Source organism: Drosophila teissieri, chromosome 3L (assembly GCF_016746235.2).
Source record: "Drosophila teissieri strain GT53w chromosome 3L, Prin_Dtei_1.1, whole genome shotgun sequence".
Classification (NCBI taxonomy): Eukaryota; Metazoa; Arthropoda; class Insecta; order Diptera; family Drosophilidae; genus Drosophila; species Drosophila teissieri.
In genome coordinates this window covers 920472-936220 of record NC_053031.1, presented here as the reverse complement: position 1 = coordinate 936220, position 15749 = coordinate 920472, and the positions used below count along the sequence as shown (strand labels likewise).

The window sequence follows — 15749 nt, the reverse complement described above, 5'->3', positions numbered from 1 at the left end:
CGAGTATCTCGCAGATAGCCAGATACAAATCGCAGGACCCAAACGAACACACAGCCAAATGGAGGAGAGGGCTGGGCAAAGGCAAGGGCATAAAAGTCCACAACGAAGGCACTAAATAACAACAAAAGGGAGGCCTGCACCGAGAGAAAATATGAAATACTTTGCCATTAGTGAATATAAAATAAGATTAATGATGTAAATCAAAATATTTTAAATAAATAAATCAGTAGAAATGTAAGTGCATTTAACAGTAATGACTGACTTATGCATTGTATTACTATTATAATTTTTCGCGGTGCAAGTGAAGCTTTGATGTTTCTGGGAAACCCCCGAAAAGGAGAGTGCGAAAGGTAAGAAAAAAGGATGGCAAAGGATAGCGAACAACAGAGGCGAAAGGTGCAAATAATGCCAGGCCCCAAAAAGTGTGCTACACATGTTGACATTGCCCGTGCGTGCGTGTGTTTGAGTGTGCGTTGGCCGCCTCTTTCGCTGCCTGTGTGTGTGCGTGTGAGTGTGTTTGCGATTTGCTTTATGTGTGTGTTGACGTGAGAATTTGCACGTTCTTGTTATGCACGCGTGTAAATGTTTCGCTGGATCCAGATTCAGTTTCCGATGCTGATTCCATTTTCGAAACCGAAAGAAAGAATTGAAAAACTAAACAAACTTTGCCTGCGCGCAAATGTTTTATTTGTCTGCCGCACACAAACAAACAGCCACACACACACACACATGCGAAGATGTCAGGACGGTAGCCCCATATGCACTGCGATTCCTGTTCCAAATTCGTTTCGATGGCAAAGGGTTTTCCACGGTTTTCCCCCGGCCTTTTTTTCTGTGTGCACACAAACTTTGCGGCCTCCTTTAGTTGTTATAATATAACGAAAAAATATATGTATAAACAGGACGAAGTGAGTGTGTGTTTGAGGTCGAGTTGATTGCTTAAGCAAACGCAGTGGGGCAGGCAAAAGAAATTGTTCTTGGCCAAGTTGATGCGCTGAAGTTTGCTGGCTGGCTGAGAAAATTGCTCGCTGGCTTTTCTTTTACATCGGGTCAATTTCGGACGCCCAGTGATTTTTGCTTATTTTTATTAATAGACTTTTTTGTGAAACGCCAAACCATATTTTCAGCCATCGAAAGTGTGTGCACTTCAAATTATGCTACATGCTTCGGAGAACCCTTTTCGCAGGACCAGCGGCTGTTTATAAAGGATACAGTTGCTGTATGTAGGCAAGGATGCCTAATCCGCAAATGGACATTTTGGCAGGGGAATGGGATGGGGGAGATGGGGCTGGGAAGTTCACAACTTTTTATTCTCGCTGATTGCTGATTGAAAACCGAACGGAGACCCAAACTCGGGTTGATTTTCGGTCCGGAGCGATGGTCCTGGAAAGTGAGTAATTAATTCTTGTGTTTAGCTTTCGGGGGGCTGAAATGCTGAAATGAGGTCTATATTTATTTCTGTATGTGGATTCATTTAGACAACTTCTGATCCAGCTCTCTTACTCTTTCAATGGGTAATTAGAAAAACGCAAATAAACAGGGCATCAATGAAATATAACAGATTAAAGTAAAGTTAGGAAATGGCTAAGAAATTCGAAATTTGAAATAAGGCTGTATCTCAACTATGTACCAATTAATGTTAATAAATAGTCATAATCTTTATTAATAATTTATATACCAATACATTTTGTTTATGAATGAACTAATACGAAATGCAAAGAAATCAGAGGTTATTCTCGACGTCTAACTATTTTGTTGCACTCCCGATTCAGAGCAGCAAACGCCAGCTATTTTCCCAGCCATTTTCCCAGCTAGTTTTCCCCACAGCTTTCCCCAATCTTAATATAAACAGACAGTCGGTTGACTCACCTTTTTTCCAGGCGGCGGAGACTCCTTCTCGGTTTAGCTCGCTCGATTCGGCAGCCAATTGGGCACACACATCAATCAAGTACTTCAACAAGTTTTTCTCTATTTTGTTTGGTCTCTGGCTTGGTTTAGTTTCGGATTTGAGTTGAGCTTAGTTTAGTTTGCTTTAGAACGAACTGCAGTTGGCATAGTTATTGTTGAGGCATTTATTAGTATTATTGCAAATGGAGTGGAGTAATTCTTAGCACATTGCCAGCTTGTCAGCTTGCCAGCCAATTAATGGGTTAACTTTCGAGCTGGAAATTAACACAGTGGGTATGCGGGAATTCGCAGGCGAATGGGCCAAAGGAATGCTAAAGGCAGCACAAGGGACAAAAGGACGCACATGTGGCAGGATTCTCTCTGCTCTGCGGCATTTGCGACCATGTCTGATGTCTGGGTGAGCATTTAAGACCGAGAGACAGAAGACAGAACAGACAGATAGGTTATGTCAGAAGGTTATGGTGTTAATGTCGCTTTTATTTAAAACGGATATTGGGCGAAGAACAAAGGCGGGCCAGAGCAATAAAAAATAAATTAAATGGAAAATGCACGGAGAGTCCTTGCGGAAAATGGGCAAGAAAGAGAGAGAGAGAGAGAGAGAGATAGAGAGCGCGAAGGCGCGAATGTGTCACGGATTTCATTGCTCATTGAATACGCATTCATTTCACAAAGGAAAAAGGAGCACAGGACCTGCCAGCCATTCAGGCAGCCGCCTCAATCGAGTCACTCAGTCTGCGTACGTAAGCAGCGAAGGACATTCACACAGATACAACCACACACACACACACTCACACAGAGGACTCTGAGAGCCACACGCACGCACACACACACAGACACACACACACATAGACAAACCAATACAGACAGAGAGTAAGCCACAGAGCCCGCAGAGAAAATCAAAACTACGCGCACACACTGCCCAAATTTCTGTTCTGACAAATTTCCATGTGTATGTGCGCGTTTTGTTGTAATTTGCCATTTTGGCAATTGCAATCCTTTGCATTTTATTGAATTTTACAAGCACAAAGGAGCCACACGCAGACACACAAGCACACGCACACGTTCAAAAGCAGGCCACACACTCAAACAATAACAACACTTTTTGTCATAATATTTTCATCTATTATCCTGCGTGCCTTGCGCCTTTCGCCTTTCATTTTCCACATTAATTTCCAGTTCTGTGCGGCAAATATTTGCCAAAATCATTTCGTTTTAGTTAAGCTTGTGTGTTAATTTGCTTGGGGTAAACGGAATTTTCATACGCGTTCGAGTTGAGTGTGCTTAAATCGCAGGATTCGCTGCCACTTGCGGAACCGCCCTAAAACAGTCGGGAGAAAAACTGAAAATGAAAATTGCTGAAAAATTCACCCAAGGCAAGCAGCACTGGCAGCCGTGGCAGCGGGAAAACGGACAAAAGCTTTTCCGCGCTCCCCAAGCAAAAGTACCCGTATTTTGGCACAGGCTCTCTGTGAGCGCGAAAAGCTCAATCAATAACTCGAGCTGCTCTCTTGGACAGGACATCCCCATCCAGAGCCCAAGTCACCCACCCACCCAGTCACCACCCCCTGGGGCCATAGCACATGCTGCGACTTTGAACGCACAGTTTTCGCTGTGCTTTTCCAATTTTCATCGAAACCAACACCTCATCTCGCCTCGCAAGCCACCATTTCAAGTCACTATTTACCGGATAAAGTTCGGAGACGCGACCCGTAAACCGCAAACGTAAACCGTATACCGTTCACGGACAGCGAATCTGCTTGAGACCTTTCCTCCACCTTGCACTTGGGCTTCGGCTCTGGGTTTTCCGGACTTGCGATCCACACGTCTGACTGCCAGAATGGCCACAACATGAATGTCAGGTGTGCGATTCCGGCTGAGACTCCGTCTCGGCACTCCAAGTCCTTCTCCACGTAGGCGTCTCTCCGCCGGAGAGCATTTCCCGATAACCGTTATTTCCTCGGACAATCGAAGCTGCCAACTTAACGCCGGGCTGCATCTCGATTGCTGCCAGGACCTGCGACATCGCAGTGTTGCATGTGGGCGCTTTTGCAATCAGCTTTCGAAGCTTTTGGGGTGTTATAAGCAGCTTAACCATTTTAAAACAAGAAAGAGCCTTTCCACAAATGTTTATATTTAAGTAAATGAAGAAGTTTAAGAAGATTCTACAGATAAGTTGTTTAAATAAAAAAAGCTTACTTTAAAATGACATACCTTTGAAGTAGTTACTAAACGGTTTTCATTTATAAATGATTTTTTATGACTTCAAGTGCCTTGATCAAATAGGTTTCACAGATCGAAAACAATTACCCAGCATGTTAGTGCGAATATGTCCTTTCTTATCATGTGCAGGATCTGCAACTGTAGCTGCTACACATATAATCTCAATTTGCATACTGCAAAACCCCTTGGGCGGGCAACTCCAAGTGGTCTGCATATGATGATGGTAATCAAATGGATTACTCGAGTGGTCGGCCCTTCAAATCTGCCAATCGGGCTCATCAATCTGTCAACTCCTTGAAGGAGTGCCATTAGAACACATGGCCACTTTGGCGAACAAAGGACCTGCATAAGGTAGACTCTAACGGATTTCGGAACAACCTCTCAAGGTGCAAATTAGCAGAGCAGCAGGATGAGAGCCCAGCGGATCTGAAAGGTAGTAAGATCCTGCGAGCAGCTGCCTGCGACCCGCAGAAATGGGAACTTGTTGGGCATCCAGGCACCTAATGCGGGTACCACAGTGCCACAGTGCAGGAATGCCCCGTGCCAAGGTGCAAACTGCAAAACGTATCGGTTTCCGAGATCGTTTTATTAGGATTTTATGTTTTTTGTTTACTACAGACCTTCGGCACAGATGTCGCTGACTTACGGCTGCTGCATCACCCCCTTGAAAAACATCGACAGGGTAGTTTTGCGGCATGATTTTACACAATTTTCGAAGTGCGAGGGGCAGGACATCCACATCTTGTGACGCTTTAAATTGATTCACACCGCGCACGCAACTGCCACCCCCGCATCCTTTGGTTTTATAGCGCTGCACCCTCGCATCCCGGACTAGCCTCGCATATCCTGGCATATCCTGTTCGGCTTTTTTCCGTGCTGTCATGCATTTGTATTTGATTAAACATTTTTTACGCGTTTCCGTTGAGGGCATCATTAGTTTGCCCCGTTTAGAGTTACACTATGGACCAGAGCCTGAAACTGAGTGGAAAACACCCCGCGATTCCACCCCATCGTCATCAAGTTTCCTCGTCCTTTTGCCCAGTGCTCAGTGCCCAAATGCATCTGTCCGATTCGATAGTTCACTTCCGCTTTTCCGCCTTGGCGGTAAGTGTGTTTTGGTATTTGTTTTAGTCGGTCCCAGATCGATGGACCATGTCAATGGCCCTTAATGGCATTTCATTACTGCAGTTCGGCGCTATTTGGGCATGATTATGAGGAATCACCCAAGGAACACTCATCATTATTGTTTGCCAGCCTTGCAACCCCCGCATGTAATGATATATGAGTATTTGAGCACCTCGCCACAATTATAATGCAATCATTGGGGGTTTGTTTTCCCTGACAACCCGAAGAACAAGAAGTTTCCATTTTCAGTTTTGCGTTTTTATTCAAGAGCTTTTATAATTTACAATTTTTATGGATTTTCCAAGATTTGTGTTTTGTATAAAAATATATATATGTCGATTACATCTTAGACTTCATATAATTAAAAATGTTTGCTTTTTGTATAAAAATACATGATGTATACTCTTATTACGTATAAAAAATACTTGGTTCAAAGATCTGTTTCCTCTTAGCTTATTGTTAATGCACAAATGAGCACAACGATTCTCTTGTAAACTTGAAGTATGTAAACTTAGTATGTAGTATCACAAAATCTCAACCGATATGGTTCCATATGATATAGCTTACAGTTACTTAGATCCTAGATTGAGCGAAAGTTTCCCTTTTCGTTGTACTCTGCGGTTACAACCAATTTACACAAACAGATGCTAAGGAACAATAGCGCTGTGATATTGTCCCGATATCGGGGGGGATTACTAATGCTATTGCTTTAAGTACACAACCGCCGGTTCTGAAGCCTGGGGCCCTTATAGCTAGGTTGTACTGTTCAATACTTTGACTGGTAGTGAGACGCTGGTCCAATGTCCGTTTCTATGCCTAACTAAACTAACTAAACTAAACTAAACTAAACGTAACTAAACTAAACTGAGAAGCTAACAAGCTGACTCCCACTGGTATCTTAGGTGGCTAAAATGACTAGAGCTCACACTCGACTTTGGTTGACCAACACTGGGCTTGGTTTTGCTTTAAACTAGGATTTGGTTTGCTTTTTGGTTTGAATCGAACTTAAGAACTATTACTGCACAATTTTGCCTGAATTTTGGTTTCGGTATATAACCTGAATATGACTAAAGCTGTATCCGAAATTGAAGAACGATATATGTTTGTACAAACTTAGTAGACCGAACTGAAGCTGACTTATAGCGATAATCTACCCTAAGTGACTAGAAGGAATGCAAGAACTTGTGACTAGAATGACGAGAAATTTCCAGTGTGGAATGTTGGCAAAGGGTTGAAAAGGTGGGAAAGTGATTTGCGAAAATGACAAAGATGATAGAGGATGAGTGATGAGTCTTGAGGAAATTGTTATGAAAGTGTGAAGTATGGAAAGTTATAGGATGATTAGTAATAGGAAGGATGAAGGATGAGTTATGAATTGATGATGTAGGTATAAATATTAGTTGTAAATCTTTGGTTGGTTTCTTTGGCTTTCGTTGTAGGTTCATTGCACTCCCAAAAGTTCCTAAACTATCTAAACCTGGAGACTGGTAGAAATGCCTTCCTGGTACACAAGAGACACCCTTTTCGAGATCGTATTGAAGCTGACTAGTGCCAAGATTCTTTGGTGTCACTGACTAGAAATAAGGTTACAACTAAATTGCCTGTGGAATGCGGGCCGAAGTACGGATACAAACTAGAGTCTGACTAGAACTGAACTCATGTTGCGAACGAAACTGAATCGGTTTAAGAACTAAACTTTATGGCTAACTAAGAATACGAAGTGGAAACCGAAATCTCCTTTTGAATATAACTAATTCTTTGGTCTGTTTCAGCTGCATTGGGTTTGGTGTTCTGGAACAACTAGAAACTAAACTTAACATTAAACATTAAACATAAATCTCACTCGATTTCAGTGGGCCATGGTGGTGTGCTGGATGACGGAGGCGCAGTTCCTCAAGTTGGTCAGAGCCGCGGCAGCAATGCTCTCCTCCTCCGTGAGCCCATGCTCCACAATCTGGAGCCGACCGTATCCCGCCGATGAGGCGGAGGAGCTGGAGTCCGAGAGGTAGTCGTTGTCGTTGTCGTAGTCGTAGTTCTCCTTGGCATTGGACCCCACCACGTAGACGCCCTCGTCGGAGTGCGAGCTGCTGGCGGAGGAGGAGCTGGTGGACGCCGCCTGGTTGAAGTGGAAACTGCCCGTGATTGTGGTGGTGGTAGTGGTGGGCTTTATTTCCAACTGCTTCTCCACGGGCTTTTCCTTCTTCTGGTGGGTCAGTTGGTGCTTCCTCAGGTAGGCGGCCCTCTTGAACTTCTTGCCGCACTCCTGGCAATCGAAGGCCAGTTCCTCCTCCGACTTCTTCTCCACCTGCTGCTGCTGCTTCTCCGGCTGGTTGGTGGTGTTGCGATTCTCCTTCTTGGACGCCTCCTTGCGCGGCTTGTGCCAGCGGCGATGGGAGGCCAGGTTGGCAGGACAATTGAACTGCTTGCCGCACTCGGGACACCGGTACTCCAGCAGGACGATGCAGGCGCACCTGTGCCGGGCCAGCCCGAAGGCGTCCTCGAACTTGATCTTGCACAGGCGGCACACGTAGTCGCCAATCACGTTCTTGATGGCGGCCAGTTCCGCCTTGGTCTCCTCCGTGATCTCGACTATGTTGTACTTGGGGTCAATGTCGCCGTTGCTGTACTGCATCGATCCATCGGTGATGTCCTCGAGCGGTCGAATGATGGTGCCCGAGACGGGGGAACTGGTCTCCTCGTCGAACTTCAGCTTGCGGGTGGCTTTGTTGCGGGAGGGCTTCGCCGACGAGGTGGAGGCCTTGTTGGTTTTAGGCGCTGCATCCGCCACTTTGACGGGTTTCGCTGGTGTGGCTTCCACTGTTTCCACCGACTGCTCCTGCTCCTTTTTGGCCACTTTAGCCGGCTGCTCGTCGTCATAGCTCTCGCGGCTCAATTTGCGCTTCCCTGCTGGACTCTGCGGTGGCGTTGGCGGTTTCACCGGTGGCGGCAGCTCCTCCACTCTGGACACCGCCACCTGTGCCAGCTGTGCTACCTGCGCCTCGCTGGAACTCGCACCCGTATTCTCGCTGTAGACCTCGGCGAATGTGGCGGCCATGGGCACATCGCTGCTGGGCAGCGGTGAGGGCAGCTTCAGCGTTAGATCCAGTGGAATTTCGCACCTGGTTTTCAGGTTCAGGTAACGACTGCGGTACTTGGGGGGCAGCGAGGCCACGGTGGTCAGCAGGCCGAGGCCATGGGGCATGCCCTTGTGCTGCAACTGGATGCCAATGCTGTGCGGGTGGCTGAGCTTTTGGGTGGGCTCCGCGGTGGCTGGCATCGGCATCGGTATCGGTGTCTGTATCTGTATCTGGGCCATGGCATCGATGGGACTTTCAACTTAAAACTTCAACTTGGCAAAAACGCAACGAAAACGTAGTAGAACGGAGAACGGAGAACGGGGAACGTAGAACGGGGAACGTGGAACGTAGAACGTAGAACGGGAACTAAGCAAACTTAACAACAAACTGATAACGCTGATCCTCGCGGACTGGGACTCTATGCAGAAGACCTCCAGTCGGCTCGACGTTTGTGCTGCGAATGACGTTCGGTGGACGCGGCGGCGGCTATTTATGTCTATCGCAGGCCAAAGGAAAGCGAAACCGAAACTCGAAATCATTGTTTGTGCCGGCGTCCTGGAAATTCATTTCAACCCCCTTTTCGGCCGAAGTCGTTGTCCTTTTTCGACGCCGGCAGAGCCGCAAAAGCCGGAATCTTTTGTTAGCAATCACACACACATTAGTCACCCTTTTTTCCACACACACACACACACACATACACAAGCGGAGTGAAAGTCCTACGCACACACAGACGCACACTCTGTCGTTTTGCGGCCAGGACAATGCACTCGGAGAAATCAATGTGCGACAGCTGTTGTTTCGGGGGACCCCGAAATTGCCACGCACCAAAATCGCAGCACCTTCCTAGGCAAATGTGTGTATTCAGCGGAAATCTGAGCAGCGCATTGTCCTCAGTTTTGCCAAAAACAGCTGACACCCCTGAAGTCGTTAATTAAGCATGTAACCATAAGGTCAGCGGCAAGGAGTCCTTCATACATCGGGAAATAGATCCTTGGGCCAAAAGGTGAATTGTTTCTTTGTTGCCATTTGCTGCAAAACAGCTGTTGGCCATTGCCCGCAAGCTGGTTGCAAAAGTAAACAATGTAACAAGTAAGACAGCTTGGGCATAGTTTGGGTTTCTATATGTTATACATTCCTATCTACTAAGTGTTTCGCGAGGTGTACTTCGCCGCACTGCATTTATCAGCCTCAGACGACTAAGCTCGTCAAGTTCGCTTTTGGTGGGGTAGGTAACAGACTAGCAGACTCGCAGACACAACTTGGGTTCGAACTTCGAACTTCACCACCGCGGAGCACGGAGCACGGCGCACAATCGCTTGTATCCTTGTATCCCCGTATCCTTGTAGCTGTAGCTGTAACTGTGGCTGTGTCTGTGTGCGAGTATCCTGGACACTCGTCCGTGTGAGTGCTTTGCATTAATGTAATCGAAATGCGAAGCCGACTGAGCCGACTGAGTCGACAGTGGTTGCCATGAAAGGAATGCACTTTCGATTCCCGTCGAGGGCTTTCGTCGCAGGACGCGCAGGATTCGCAGGACTCTCGCTCTTGGAAAATATGGCATATTATGTTGAACACGACGCCATTGTTGTTGTTCTTGTATTACGGTAGGCACGTGCATGGCAACGATTGCCACCCCAAAACGGGCTGACAATTTGCGCACTAAAAGAAAACAGCACCCAATTGCATAGTTCATCTAAGATTTTTATTTAAATTTGTCCACTGTAGTTATTAACTCAGCTGGAAGGCTTATAATATCGATTGTAGAGTCAGTATAATGTGCTTGCCATGTTGATTTTCTCGCAGTGCACGGGGGAAAGTGCAGAGAGTATTCCCAAGGCGATCCTGCCGCAGCAGGGTGGCCTTTTTGCCGGGGGAATCGATGTTTGCCGTGCAGCTTAGAATTAAAATAGCGCACGCATCCGAGGCCAAATCCTGGCGCAAACTTCGGATCGAGTGAATCGCCGGCGAAGGCAACAAAAGTCTCAGAAGTGCGCCAGCCACGCGAGCATTGTCCTAAAGGTCCTGGAGGTCCCGTCGTCCTTGCGGTCCTGAAAGGTCCTGAAAGGCAGCGCAGATACACTGATTCAAAGTCCATCCCCGTGCCGGGTGGTGAAAGTCCTCCCCTCATTCTCCTGCGGGGCGATGCCTTGCCAACTTATTCCTGTCAGTCACAAATGCCGCCTTATTTGCGATTCGCTAAAGTGAGAGAAAAAGGAAGCGGGAAATCAAGCCATCAAAAAGGACGAAGGTTGATTAAGCTGAGACAAGCTCATTGAAACGGATTAGTGCGTGTTGGTTAGCGGCTTCTCTTCGGTTATCATCATCCATCAGATCGGAGTGCACTTTTATTATTTCCCATGTATACGATCTCTGCACTTGTTTCTATGGGGGAACTCAGTAAATCTCTAGAACTTTCCCAATAGAAATATGAATAGAATGCTCTGGAAAGCGTTTTAATGTTGTTTCGATGAAAGCTGCTTTCAAGTCACTTACCTTTCACCCTCAATTGATGACGATTTTCTCTGCGTGCACCCTTCATAATCCAGCTCTGACTGCTCTGATTTCTGCGCTCCAAGGCGTTCTTGGCACAAATTTGCACTCGACAAACACCCACGACAGCCCGTGGAGAAGAGCCCCGCCCACTGGGATATGTTTGCTATATCCTACCTCCTCGTCGAATCGCCCACGTGAGGGGTACGCATTCTGTTTGTTGTTCGGTACATTGCTAACCCTTAAGTGCATCTTTTTATGGTAATTTCAAGGGCTCGGCCCCACCTCGGATCTGTCTGCGTGTCCTGGCCGGGATCCTTGCTCCCTCTGGCCCGCTGGCGGCTCCTTGGCAATAATTAATGTTCGAAAATGCATCGTTTATGCGGCATAATGCACTTTCATTTCCATTCTCGTCTTCTCTCGTTCAGCTGGCTGTGTGTGTCTCAAAAGGCTTTTTAGCCTTTCAGCTCTTCAGCTTTTGAGGCTGCAAGCCGCGTGCACTTTTGCTTGGGCAGCTCCTCAAGGATCCACTCCACTTGTAGCACATGTTGCCCATTGTGGCGACGAGGCTGCCTTTTCGGGGTTCGCTCCTGTCAATCCTTTCCACTGCCACAGTCACTGCCACAGCCACTGCCACTGCCACTGAGCTGTAATTAAATTTTTCGCTTTCATAATTTCATGCAATTTCTGCTGCTCGAACAGGAAAGCGATTTGGTGTGCAGGACGCGAAGGTTTTTAATTGCATTTCACTTTTGCCGGCCGAGGGGAAGTCCTGAAATCTGTTACCAATTTGCATTACTCCATTGGGTATTAAAATGGAAAGCTCCAAATTTGCTGTATCCCCGCAAGATTCAGCAGCCAATAAGCCAGGCTCAGCATGTGAGGCTTAATAGTAAATACCCCATTGAGCTCAGGGCTTAGGGGGTTTTGGTAGGCTAATCTGCAGTGAATGGAAAACAAGTTGCCATAAGATGCAATCATCATGCTCTTGCCTAAATCCGATTATATTTATATTCATATAGGAAAATTAAGTATCAAAAGGTAAGTTTTTGGTACAACGATAGATTGAAATTCCGCTAAGGAAGCACACAAAGTTCTCCCCCGAAATACGAATTTTTATAATAATCCTTCAGCTGTGCGTCATGCTCAAATTTGAATAAAAACAATTATAATTTTTAGCTGCCATAAGCATATGCAATTTGCAAATGCAGCCCGGTGTGTTCGAGGGGTGTGAATATTCATAATTGCATTTCTGCCGAGTGATGACGGGCTAGGCACCCCATCAGTGCGTTAGCAACTAACTTCTAACTTTATTTAGCAGCGTCTTAAATTGAAAACCCAATAAGCCAATTGCAACATGTGTGTGTGTGTGCAAAGACAGTCGACCGTCCATCGAACTGGGCTTAAGGAATTTGCCCGCAAATCCCACTTTGCAGCAAACAAAACTCCCCGGAAAATGGCAAGTGACTAACCCCGGGAAACCCCGGCATAATTATGGTCGAGCTCTCGTATTCCTCCAGTTGTGCAGCTTGCTTAAAAATAAATACACACAATAAATATGCGCCGCAGGACACAGAAACCCACAGAGCGAGTGAGACGGCGAACTGGCAATTCGCAGAGGGTTCGAAGCAACAACAACAACAATACAAAAAAACAGTGAAAAACAATCACAATTCACAATTCTGTCGGGTGTCGAAGTGCTTCGGGCACGCGACCGGCGACCAACGCTCATTTGCCACTGCCGCTAATGTCCTGCGCCAAGGATTCCGAGCTGCGAATTGGTCCGCTGCACATTCGAACGAATGTGTATAGTATTCATACGGCGGCATGTGCGGCGAGGAAATCACAATGCAACCACCAGAGTCCTCGCTCGATTCGAAATCCCAGTTCCTAGTTCCATGTTTCCAGTTCCCAGTTCTGGATTCCCTCCCCAAAAGTCAAAGGCTGGCAATCGAAGCCGAAAATTTGGCCAGGTGCATTTTCAAACACCAAACACAACACACGAGCCACATAGCGGCACCACTATGGAAAGCATGAAAGTATGAAAAGTGCGACAGGGGTCGACAGTGAGCACTGGCTATGCTGCACGCTGGTTATAACATATGTAACATTACATTCCAAGACTTGTTTAAAGAATATTCAGAATAGATATATAGATATTATGAGATATATAGATACTACTATCAGTTGGCTATGGATGTTCAAACACAGTTTATTCAGAACCTTTGTACAATACGAGTATCATATATTATTTATGAATCAGTACTATGTTAGATCACTCATTGTGAAGTAATCGTGTTCACCCATCCATGTCTCACTGTAAACGCTACAAAGCAGAGCTCAAGCGTGGCGCGATTTGGAAACCATTTGGAAACCGCTGAAGTCTGAGGCTGTTGCTGATTTGGAATAGGGTTTTTTAAAGCGCTGCGCCCTCAGGGGTGGCAAATGCACCCAGATTGGAAGGAGGGCTGCTCCGCTCGCATATCCGCATCCGCATTCGCACTCGCATCCGCATGTCAGTCACAGTGCACGGGCGTCTAGGGAGGGTTTTAGGGTTTTAGCAGCGGCGACGGCGGCGGTGGCGGCGAAATATAAAATATTTCATTTTTACCCCTTGGCTCACTTATCAGACTATGCATATAAAATTCCAATTGGACGCGTTCACCGCAGAAGGACGAGGGAAACGGTGGGGTGGGGCGGAAAACTCCCTTCGCGTTTTATGCCTAAGCCTGCCAAGATCCTGTGCAGGATTCCCCTTCAAGCTGATGCTCCACTGCGAGAAATAGTTCAAGTTTTCAGCTGTAATGTTAGGCTTACGCAACATAAAAATGGGTCAACTTGTTATATAAGAAATACACTTTGAAATTTATTGCAATTATCAGCAGAAACTTCCGACTGAGCTACATATTCAAGCTCGAATAAAATACCGCTGCCAGTTTCTCTCAGTGTCCTTCCGCTGCTGTGCGAAAATTGCACGACTTGCGCTTCTGCTTTTGACAATGGCCTCACATTAACTAGTTTCCGCTGCACTCGCAGTCGCAATCCCAGCTCCGAATCCCATCCCCATTCCAATGCCAATCCCAGTGCCAGTGCCAATACCAATGCCGGTTCCACTTTTAATGAGTGACTGAGCGAAATGGGAACTTCATTACAAAAGCACCCCATTCGCAGGACCCCCTCCACCTTCCAGCGCCGCTTCCTGTTTGGTTTGTTTCAATTAAATCGCATGTGCGACCCACGAACAGGCGCAGGACACCAAACAGCCAGGCGGCATTGAAACAGAGGGCCAGGACACCAGGACTCCATTCGGCAGGACACATTGCAGGACACATGGCTCATCTGTTACTTAATCATGGCATTGCCATGGATACGCGTACCTCGCATTGCGAGGGTGCCGCCTTTGAGTCCGACCTTTGAGCAGCCGAGCAGCCAGTACGGATATTTATTGTTATTGCCCGGGGGGAACGAGAGATTTCTCCGTCCGTTTGGAGAGCAGGAACACGGGCTTAAAGCACTGGCCAAATTCGGATTTGGTGGTATTTGCCAGGTCTTCAATGTGCCATTCAAATGGAAATGGCTCTGTGATTGACTTACAGTTGCTTGTGACAGATGGGGAATGAAGATTTTTAACAGGCGGGAATAGGATATCAAATGCTTCTAAATTAATAATTTGAATACTCTAAAACAATTGGATTATGTTCTCAATCAGGCATGTATTTTAAATAGATATACAGTTGCTAAGTAAGGCTAAATATTTTTGACCAGAACTGCCACCAATTACAATAAATATAAAGAATCTACTCATTTTAAACATTAGTAACTTATAGAAGCAACGCTGTTAATACTTGAAAGGTAATTATTGTTCGTCCACAAGGTGCACAACCTTCGTACCCAGTTCCATGTGGAATCTCTAGTACAGGTAATCCGTGTAATCGTAGCTGGGAAAGGTGGCGTTGCTCCAACCGAACTGGTACCGGATGAGGGCATCCACACCACCCACATCCACGCCCAGCCTCTGGAGCTCAGCGGTGATGACCTTGCCGGGCGGAGTGGCCAAAACCCGGTCGTAAACTGGGCGCAAGGCCACCAGGCGACGCCAGAGCTCCGACAGCTGAGGACTGGCTTGGGTGGCACTGGGTTCCAGAAGGGATCGAATCAGTTGCACTGGGTAGATCTGCACGAACTCGGTCTGGAAGCCCTGGATGCCACTCACGATCTGCGACCAGTAGGGATACTTGTTGAAGATCTTGATCTCCAGTTCCAGGGAATCGAAGATCTTGGGTCCACCACCCGAGAGGATCAGCTGCTGCGTGATCCACTGCTGCAGTAGTCGCACCTCGGGCTGGTTGACCAACTGCCGATAGAATCGATAGGCGGGCAGGGAGTTGATGGCCCTGATCAGGCCCTGGAACTCGATGTCGTTGAGGAGGTACTTCTGCACCAGCTTCTCGATGATGTCGACCGGTATCTGCCGGATCACTGCCTTCAGCTCCAAGGCAAAGTTGTTCTGCACAGCGAGGGTTCCATTCTGAGCATATGGCCGAATGGGAGCCAACAGAGTGGGCGTGACAGTGGGAAAAGCCACCAGGCAGCAGAAAGCCAAGAAAGCACAACCGATGAACCGCATCCTGATCTGTGGTCACTCCAAGAACTAGTCGACTTTACCTATTCCCTCGCCGCTTTTATAGCGAAATGCGATCTTCGTTATCTGACTTTATGTTTGTGACTTAGCTTCCAGAGTGAACACTCTTATCGGAGGCAGTTTGCTTTACAATCTGACGTGGTCCACGCAGGTGGGAAACGGGAAGATCTGCCAAGATTAAGGGAGTCTATTTACAACCCTTAGTCACTAAGGTTTACCTAGCAAGCGACTATTTTCTTCTAAAAGAAAGGTCTCTAAGAAAAAATGTTCATTCATATATCTGGAGA

The 15749-nt window shown here is 46.7% G+C and overlaps 2 protein-coding genes across 2 annotated transcripts; both read right to left on the bottom strand.

The window, feature by feature from the left end:
* Positions 1-7102: 7102 nt before the first annotated feature.
* LOC122616388 (zinc finger and BTB domain-containing protein 17) lies at positions 7103-8569 on the bottom strand. Its single transcript, XM_043791828.1, has one exon. It carries the CDS (start codon positions 8567-8569, stop codon positions 7103-7105), a length of 1467 nt encoding a protein of 488 aa, XP_043647763.1.
* A 5944-nt stretch (positions 8570-14513) lies between these two features.
* LOC122617424 lies at positions 14514-15481 on the bottom strand. The gene has a single exon (XM_043793275.1). It carries the CDS (start codon positions 15445-15447, stop codon positions 14731-14733), a length of 717 nt encoding a protein of 238 aa, XP_043649210.1. The 5' UTR covers positions 15448-15481; the 3' UTR covers positions 14514-14730.
* Between the last annotated feature and the right edge of the window lie 268 nt (positions 15482-15749).